Source organism: Sipha flava, unplaced genomic scaffold (genome assembly GCF_003268045.1).
Source record: "Sipha flava isolate LNK unplaced genomic scaffold, YSA_version1 279_pilon_pilon, whole genome shotgun sequence".
NCBI lineage: Eukaryota > Metazoa > Arthropoda > Insecta > Hemiptera > Aphididae > Sipha > Sipha flava.
In genome coordinates this window covers 133,840-144,634 of record NW_020272945.1, presented here as the reverse complement: position 1 = coordinate 144,634, position 10,795 = coordinate 133,840, and the positions used below count along the sequence as shown (strand labels likewise).

Genomic DNA, 10,795 nt, shown 5'->3' with positions numbered 1-10,795 from the left:
AAATATTTTATTGGAGTGGTTTCAACAAGCTCGCAGTTTAAATTATCCAATAAATGGAGGTATAATGGAGATTGCCGCACGTCTTAACTTAACCGAATTTAGTGGATCGACTGGTTGACTGGATATATTTCGGAGTAGGCTGTTAAGTAGTGTTAATAATAATGATATAATTTCATGGAAAAATAACGTGTTGCCTTCATTACTGCGCGATTATGCTCCTGACGATGTATAGAACGCTGATGAATTCGGATTATTTTTTAAGCTTATGCCAGATAAGTCTTTTGTTTTTAAAAATGAGACATGCCATGGTAGAAAGTTGAGCAAGGAATGTCTCACGGTTTTAGTATGTACAAATTCTACCGGCACCCATAAATTGAAGTTGGTCGTCATTGGAAAACGTAGGTCTCCTCGCTGTTTCAAAAATGTTCGTACGTTCTCATGTGAACACCTTGCTCAAAGTCGTGCTTGGATGACAGGAACACTATTCATGAACTGGATTCAACAGCTAGATGCACTTTTCGATAAACAAAAGAGAAAAATTATTCTATTCATCGACAATTGTCTGGCTCACCCTAAAGATATCCCCACTACCAATATAAAACTTGTTTTCTTTCCAACAAATACTAAATCTAAGTTACAACCCCTAGATCAGAGTATCATTAAAGTGATAAAACAAAAGTACCGAAAAAAGTTAGTTCAGCGGTACTTGAGAGACATGGAGAGTACCGACCAAATTTCAACTAAAGTTAATGTTTTGGACTCCATACATTACATTAGTGCCGCTTGGGATGAAATTAAACCAGATGTAATAATAAACTGTTTTCATAAAGCTGCATTTGGTGTGTTGAACAACTCTGAACAGGCTGATAGCTCACCTTTAAAAGAAAAGGACTTTCAACTTCTGCAAAATTTTGCTGATTATACAACAATAGATGATGAACTCGTAACCAGTAACACTCGGACTTTGGATGAAATAATCGCTGATACGAACTTAGCGGAGAATGAGAAAGAAGACGACGATCAAGAAGAAGATCAAGACTTTCCAGTATCTACTCCTACAATTACTGCTAGTTTGCAACACCTATCGGAAATTCGGAAAGTATTATCCTCTGTTGAAAATTCCGAAGAAATGTTAGGTTGTCTTAATAAAATTGAAAACTTTCTTTCTGAAACGCATTGTCAGAACCTTAAACAATCAAAAATAGATGAATATTGTAATTATAATTAATTTATAAGTGTATTTCTCATTAAATTATGTTTAATAATAAAAAAATAAACTCGATATTTCAATCACATAATTTTTTTTTTTCATTCCCGCATAAGACGCTTTCTCGCTTAAGAAGTTCTAGTGAGCTGGTCCCTTAAAGAGCGTCTTAAGCGAGTTTTACTGTATTTAAAAATTTTAATCATAATAAACAAACTATTTTACATAATAATAATTATACACAATGTACATAACATTTTAGTAAACGTCTTTCAAACAAATATGGCTTCAATTAATAATATTTATAAACTCTTAGGCTCTGTTAAAACCAAAATACATTGCATTAATGAAATAAACGAAAGCTTATCAAAATATAATAATAGTCTCAATATACTACATACAAATATTAGAAGTTTAACCAAACACATGAATGAGTTAGAATATTTAAATGCATCACTAAATGATAAATGTGATATTATAATTGTTTCATAAGCATAGATAGGCAAAGATTTCAACCCTAAATATTTTTGATTTTGTAAAGGATTCAATATAAATAATACAAAAAATAACTTACGTAGATCAGATAGAGAAGTGATTTTTATAAAAAATGATATTATTCATAGTACTACTGAGTTAATAATTCAGGAAACTAATTGCTTATTTACAACATTAAAATACAATGATCATAATTACGGAATACTAACAATTTACAGATCTCCTAATGGCGATATTAACACATTCCTGACACAGTTTAATATTATAATCAACAATATAATCAAGAATCACAAAAAATCAAAAATTATAATTTTAGGTGATTTAAACATTAATCTATTAGACACCTCACAAAACACAACAAATTATGTAGACATATTAAACACCTAAAACTTCACATTACACGTAAATATCGCTACACGTCCCGACTCAAATACTTGCCCTAGATTACGTCTTTTCAAATTCAGGTAATTTTAAGTATTATTAATAATACATATTTTATATCACAAATTAATATATCATAAAATTAATCAAGTACCTGTATAACAAAACATTTTTTTTATCATTACTAGTTATAAGAATTTTACCTACATTTGCTTACTTGAAAATACAATATGTGTTAAACTTTCTGATTTACATAACAATTCTTAATACAAACATCATATTATATTTTAAAACTAAAATAGTATAAGAACATACATAAGAAATAGGTAACTTTTATAATAAGTTGGACTTATTATTAATTATTTACTTATTATTTTTTATTTTTGTTTATTTATTTATTATTTATCTATTATTTAGAGTTAAGTTAAAGACTTAAAGTTATGAGTACAAGAGACCATATTAAAGAAATAATCAATACTTGATAGTTATAAAATAAAATAAAATCGTTTTGAGGTGTTCGGTGGTTACTGTTATTGACCACTTACAAAACAATAATATTTATTCATATTATATGATGTGATGCTAAAATTGATTATGATTACAAATATAATGTATAATAATTAATATGAATAAACTATAATAATGAAAGAAACAAAAAAATAATAATAGAAAAACCATATTTACAATAATTTATAAAAGTGTAAAAATAAATACGTTTATCACTACATTCAGAACAATAATAATGTTCACCAACAAACAAAAAAAAAAAATCAAACAACAACGCAATCTAGTATTTTATTCATACAACATATGTAAATGAACATATGTATTTATGTGGTCATAGCTGCTAATCACTGCCAAAAAAACAAAAATACTTATATAAGAGGTTAGTTCTACTAACTACGTACTTACTACATACTTACTACATACTACTAATGTGACCCAACATGTTCTCATCGTCTCATGGCTTTGTTTTCACAAACGGAACCACGACACGAAAAAAGTCGTTTCGCCACGCCACGGCACGAAGTAGACGAATCTCATTATTAGTATATTCAACATGGTAATAAGAAGAGCGAAATACGGGGACAGCAGCGTCCAGATGACCAAGTTGCTCGTTATCCGAGAGACCATAATCAAAATCTTCAGGTTAAACATTTCGTAGTCTAGGCACCCCGAGACATTAGCCATCTCGCGGACGATGATGAAAGCCAGTTGATCGTTGTTAAACATGTCCATGAAGCTGGTGTTAATGTTATATAAACCCACGGGGCAGTGAGAACAAGGTCGGTTCGTCGTTTTCATCCGCGTAGAGAAACCAACTAACGTGCGGGATCGCGGCAAGCTTTGGTTTTCCATCCAACAGCTTCTTCACGATGAGTTGCGCTTTGTTGTACCTACTTGCTCCCGTCGTGGTACTCCAGATCCCGCCCCCAATCGGTAATCATGTGTCGCCATCGCTTTTTGATAATTTCGATTAACTTGCTGTTATTGATCAGACACAAGTTCAGCTGGCCCGTGAACGGCTGCCGTTCGAAGCGGGGCGGTATTGACAAGGGAAACAGATCCACTTCAATCTCAATGCCATCGGCCTCGGCGTCATTGTTATTATCATTATTATTTTTTTTTCTCATTCCCCCGGTACAGGTGTTTCTCCTCGTCGTTCCGACTTGACCACCATCGCTGTATCGCACACATCTAGTTATGGCCCCGATCTTATTGACCGCGGACATCACAAATTCACTCACATTCGGTAACCCGGCGCCCGTCAACCGGCACAGGTCTTTACGGGAAGAAATAGTTCGTGTGAAAAACGGTTCACGCGACGAAACCGTTCGGGATATATGCGAAAAACCATTTTTCGATGCGAAACAATACGAGTACATGGTATGAAATTAAAACAGCCTTACTGCATAGTTAGGATAAAAATCATAGATTACTCTTTGGGTAAAATAAACTCATTTCGATCAGCTGTTATTCGTAATGTTCCGTGAACGATTACAGATATCGTTTTTCATGATTGCATGATATGTTAGTACACCTTATGCTAGGTTAGCACATGACAATACATTGAGTAGATAAACTGTCGGTTTATAAACTTATAAGATTGTATGAAATAACTGAATCGTGCCCGTGGGTCGTTAATGTAAATTAAGTTTTACTTTTTATCATTCTCACATTTTTAAGTGTTTAAATGTTAATGATGCACTTATTGTACAATTAACTTTTAGTAAAATGTTCTTGTACATATTTAACCTCGCGATTAGTAGCATCGTTTAAATAAAAACGAGTTTTTATTAAAAATAGGTAATAGTATAAGAAAACGAACTTTCGACTAACTTTTTATCATTAATATTTATGTATACTAATACAATGTTTCTAATACAATACTTTTTTTTTTCCTGGTGCTTTTTATCCATGTATCATTTTCAAAACAGTAACGTCTCCGCGCGCAGCGGCCGTGCCGGCGGTTTCCCACGCGCTTGAACGGCGGGTGCTCCGGGTGGGGATGGAAAAAAAAAAATGAAACAAAACCCGTATAAGATATTCACGACCCGGCGTGCGCTACGAGTTCTAGACGTGTACGTGACAAGCGTTGCGCTGGCGTACGGTTTTTTTATTTTTTTTTTTTGTACTAGCGATTTTTACTATTATAATTTTTAATTTTATTCTCCCCCCCCCCCCCAGTCCTCCATCTGACGTAAGCTCGTAGCCTATTGTTCGCGGTGGTGCGCGTATGTGTGTCGCGTGAAAATAAAAAAAATAAAATCCTCTCGACGCGGCGATGCGATGACGGGCGTGCGACGACCGAACGGCGAACCCGTGTACCGGCCGCGACGTCGTGCGTCATCCGTCCCCCGAGCGCGGGGACGGTTATGATCACCGCGAAAAACGGTCTTCGCTCGGGCACGGAGGCGCGCGCGCATCGATAACGACCGGGACGTGTCGTCGTCCCTCCGGTGTCCCCGGCGATTACGGTTTACGCGCTCGTTCGCGGCGGCGAAGAGGTCCGTCGTCCGGCGATCACCGCAAACATGGAACGATCGGAAACGAACGGATATACAGCACGGCCCGGGTGCGACGGCCTCTCGGACGCGAGAAAACGCACGGCGTAGCTGCTGGATGGAATCGCCAGGGTTCGGTAGAATGTAAATGTATTGCTCGATGTGGTGGACCGGGGACGGGCAACTCACGCGGCTACTAGAAGGCCCCCGGGATACGTGAAACGTTGAGACGTGGCGGGCCGGAAAGCAGACAGAGCGAAAAAAAAAAAAAAGAGCCAAATAGAACTGTCGATCGGCATTTGTTTTGTACAATTCGATTTGACGAACAAACCAACGTCGCCACAACAGCCGTGTAATCTATGTCGGTATAGATGCGTGTACCTATAAATGTTGTACGTGGACGTTTAACAAAATAGCTGCATCGCAACGCTAGAGAAAAATATAATATTTATATTTCGCGATCGACGTGATAAAACGAAACACCGATAAACGCTGAGATGTTTCGGAGTTTCAACCGACCGCGTGTCGTAGAAAATGCCCGTAGGACGGTATGGTTTTGTTTCGATTAGTGATGAGCATATCCGAATCATTCGGGTTTCATGGATCATCCAGATTATTCAATTCAATTTTGCTGTTCAATGACTCAAACGTTTGTTTGATGGTCTTAAGAATACTTGTCCCGTGTAAATAAATCGATTACAATCATTATCGTATCATCCCTGTGTTGTATTGTAGTATACATTTCAATCATCTTCAGAAAAACTTATTCAAATAATCATTCAAAGGTTATACGGTTTAATCAATCGGATATTCGGTTATCAATCCATCACTGTAAGTCATAGAGGTATAAAATAAATTCAACAATTTAATAAAATTTTATTTTGGTAACTAATATGATACATTTTGAAGTATTCCGAAATGCATAAAATATAATGTTAATTCGTTGTTACAATAGAATAATATAATTTATTTTGCTAGGAATTAAAAATAATTATAAGCAAGTTCATGAATCCGAACAATCCGATACTTCGGTAAATCCTGATAAGGGTTTGATTCAAATCCGGATTTGAATATTCAAATATTTGGATATACTACTATACTATACGATTATATATATACGTATATATACTATACGATTTCTGTTATTATTTAGTGTTTTTTATTTCTGTTTTTATCGATACTGTTACTAACCATGTTCACTATCTATTATACTTCTATATATGTTGTATCCGATTGCCATATGGAATAAATAAATATAAGATATTTGGATGATTCAGATCTTCGGATTTCATGCCCATCCCTGTTTCCGATCGAGTAAAAAGTTAAACGCGAAAAAACCAAGCACGGGTAAATAATATTGCAGTACGTGTCCGATGATGCCCGCAAGGAATCGAGTACAGCGAATTTTAATCATTGTGTTCTCCCGTTCTATCAACCTATGTGCTCGGGGTTGGGGGGAGGGGGCATACGATTATCATATATCATTGTATGATGTACTTGCCTACATCGTATTCTGGACAATAGCGTCGTCTAGAAAATTGCGGTCGTCCGATTATTTGCATCCATGGCGAACTTCACCCTAAAACCGTCCGATGTAGACAACGATGAGTGGGATATTTGCAGGCAGAAGACAACATACGTGGCACCCATCTACTGTCAGGCTGCTTTACCGCGAAAACAATTAAAACCGTGCGTTATACATACAAATTTGAAAATCGCTTCGTCGACGCTGTGTAATTCGAACTGTAGATTTCGTAAAAACGCCCAGTCAACGACCCGTACGTATTCGTTTGCTTAAACGGATTATCGGGACAATACCGCGAAGTACGCGCCATCGCTGTATGAATTTACAATATTTTATTTTCTTTCCAAGTCCAATATTCAAATTCAGTGATCCCGAACAAGACATCATGATTTTGTTCGGTCTATTATTGAATGTAATCGTTACAGTCTTAAACAACTCGTTTCTCGTATTATTTCGGACTGAACGTCGTAAAAAGACGGATCCAACACCATCAAATATACATGTTTATCTATCACAATATATTTTATAATTTTTACTGGACACTGGCAACAAATTATCGAAACACCAACAACAATGACTAAAAATCACACCTCCGGGAAATAAGATAATATCTTCATAAAAGTTTTCAACACAAATAAATGTTAAGTAATTGTGTTTGACGTCAAAAAACTAAAAATCACATACGGTAGTGTATGGCAAGTCGTTAGAGAATCCGAACTAATTAAAATGGATAATGTGACTTGTTTTGTTCACTTTGAATAATTAATATCGTTTTTTAAAATATAATGTTTCTGTTGAACGTCTTGACTATTTGTATCGGAATACGACCGATTTAATATTTTTTATAGTCACTTCTTAAATAACGGTCGTGCATGACCGGTAACGTACTATTTTAATGAATAATAATTCAAGTAAAATATTTGAGTGACTACATCGTTCTGTGTTCACAAAGCAATATTTGAATAGGATATAAATAACGATTCAAGTCGCGGTAACCATTCGCATTCAGTTGTTGGGAATAATAGATTAGACACATCAAGAAACATGAATCATAAGCAAACAATATTCGGTTAGTACATCGGTTGATTCCATCATTTTTGTACATTGTAACTTTTAAAATACTCTATTCTGCAAGTGTGCAATACGCACGTACGTATTTTCCACAAAGATTTTATTTTCCGTCGAAAGATAACCATTAGAGGGTTATGTATTTTAGGTAATCTACAGATAAATATGTGTAATTGATTCATACATATACGTGTTCAATTAAATGTGAACGGAAAACATTTCTCGATTAGGAATACTATAAAAATACAGTGCAGCTATTGGAAACACCACTTAAATATGTATTATTATTTTTTTTTTGTTTTAATAAATTTTCCTAAAAATATCAAAATTATATACTATACTATTCACGACATACGAGAAATGACGAATAGATGTAAAATTACTGGGTCCGCCGAAAAACCTTAAAAAAACAATTTGATTCGGATTTCTATAAAATAGCGTTTCCGACATTATTCGTACATGAATTGCGTACACAAATAACATAATATGTTAATGGCTAAATCTGGATATTACATAAGTACGCTCATTCACACTTAGTCAGAAAAAAAAAAAAAACTGCTACGTATTGTGGATTATATTTCTAACCGCTCGTTGATGTCTTCGTTTGTTCAAGGGAACAAGGTATATTTGTCGAATCGGTCGCCACCGGACGAACATTGTTTCAACAAAATCACTGTTTTACATATTGCCTTGTCCGCCGATCGTGCGTCATCGTACAGCGTAGGTGCGGGCATTCGAACCATCGGAAACATTCGCGGATCGTCGAAAATCGTACTGCATACAGGCGCGTACACAAAAATATATTGGAGGAGGGGTTTTGGTTTTACATTTCCATACTTATATAATCTATACGCCACTTTTACTTAAAAAAAAAAAAAATGAAAACATATTTAATAATTTTCCTACATTTCGTGGGGTAGGGGGTGGAACCCCTAAACCTTTTTTGTGTGCGTGCCTGATTGCACAATAGTTGAAATTAACGGATCAGATATACGTGTGTTTTGTAATATTACAAGTACAACGACACGGCTTCGGGTGAACAATAGATTATGATAATCGTATAATATACATAATACATACATATTCGGTACGGTCATGGCCCGAATGGACGTAAAAAGTTTATGATATTATATCGTATGCCGTTTTTGCGGGTACACGCGAGAAAACGAGTAGATCTTATCGGAACGCATACGCGTATGGGTAAAATAGGTAATCGAATGACACAGTGGTGTCACATAACGTACCGGCGAAACCGAATAAATTAACGGGAAAAAAAAGAAATCGAATAAATGTCAATAAATTGTAACTGTTACGAAGAGACAATATACGCATTTGCTGATGTGCGTAGCGCGGTAGATTCGCGCAAAGTGAATTTTTCAATATATTTAGAGATCTCGAAGGTAGTTTACCTATTGATGGACGAACAGTTTCAATGTGCGCCCAATGTGTTATATGATATGTATTTAATGTTTGAAAATCTGCGGAATTACACGATCGAATTCTTTCCGAACGACGAGAATCACAAGATCTGGCAATTCAGACATCCAAGTGCGGAGAACGGTGTCGTGGATGAAATGTAATTATCGTGCGTCATACATTAACTGTGAAGCTTAGGAATGAGATAAACGTGTGTAACTCAAGAATAGGGCCATTTGTAATAATATGTTTGCGGTCGAAAAAATCAAAAAAATTGTTTGGCGTTGAACAAAACGAACGATTCTAAATTCGAAAAATTATTTAAATATTCTAATTATTAACTGTAACTAATTACGCAGTTATAGTCGAAAATTGTACGTCTATTGACCATAATCTGTGATACATTTAAGGAACTGTGAAATTAATACTATTGCACGATATGGACGATATTGTTTCACGACAATTACTTAATATGGTTATACAGTATACCATTTAGATTGTATCGTACCTGGAAAGTACGCTTTCCACGATCTGTGAAACATACAAACGCAAATTGAATTAAAATACTGTGCGTAAATGTCGTGAACATCTCGTGACTTCCTTGTAAACCTGTGCGTGCCGAATAACTTTAAAAGTCTGTACTGCATGCCTGCCGGGTTAAAATAATAAAAGTGATAAAATAATAGTATTAAAATAATAAAATAATAAATGATTGAACAATAAGAATAACAAACGCGCGGTCACGAAACGTTATACGTTACCGTTGCGATTTTATTCAACCTTAAGCACTGTCGACGGATTTGATCCCGCCTACAAACCATTCTAACAACCGTTACACGTTACGAGGACATAACGAAAACCTACGGTGGACGTAATGATTTCCGGGGCCGACGAGAGGATGGGGCGGTGAGGGCTAAAGTCTCGGGGCCCGTACCTCCGAGAGGGCGGGTCGTCTAAGCCTTTTGAACAAAGTTATTTTATAATCGCGTTCGCCGCAGATGCAAATTTAAATATTTTTATTAAACTAAAGTGCGTACGAGTTGTGCGTATATCATAGTCAAACAAGTGTGAAGGGACCTGGAACCGTTCAGCCACGGGACCCCCAAAAGTTCTCGCCGGTCCCGGAGATATCCGCAGTGCACCATATAACGTAACGCGAAAAAAAAAACCGTCAACAACAATAATAAAAACGTCACTTGGCGCTCGTCGGACCGTTTTCGATGATTTTTCAATGGGATGTAGGTACGGCGTAAACACTATTACGATGGCTCCCGATGCGGTCTCCTTTTTTTCGCGCTAAACCTGCGGCGCGTTGCGTTCGAACGCGATCGGAACGCGACGCTCGACCGGTGCCTAGGGCCGTAGTGGCTACGTAAGAGGCACGTTCGCCGCATCGACGTTCGTCCCGCATGAAAAGCAAGCGGGACCGTCCACGGCGTGCGTTGGTTCGCGCGGCCGGAGAGAGGGTCCGCAGTGCCCCGTGGCCGGAGGACAGGGACGAAACATAGTGAACACGTACGCCCGAACAGCGCTATAAGGTCAACGGCTTCCGTCGACGCGTGCGATTCGCGTGAAACTTAACAACCGTGCACCGAGCTGCGGGACCCGCACGGCGGTCGAAACGTTCTCCGAATTCGTCGACGGAGCCGATGACGGCGAAGAGTTGCGGGTTCGTGGTGCGACCGTCCCTCGAAATCTAGC

At 36.9% G+C, this 10,795-nt stretch overlaps 1 protein-coding gene across 1 annotated transcript; it reads left to right on the top strand.

Annotated features, from left to right (window-relative positions):
* The first annotated feature begins 265 nt into the window (after window positions 1-265).
* Window positions 266-1,559, top strand: LOC112685489 (tigger transposable element-derived protein 6-like). Its single transcript, XM_025557407.1, has 2 exons — window positions 266-1,099; window positions 1,521-1,559. Exons 1-2 carry the CDS (start codon window positions 266-268, stop codon window positions 1,557-1,559), a joined length of 873 nt encoding a protein of 290 aa, XP_025413192.1.
* Window positions 1,560-10,795: the final 9,236 nt, after the last annotated feature.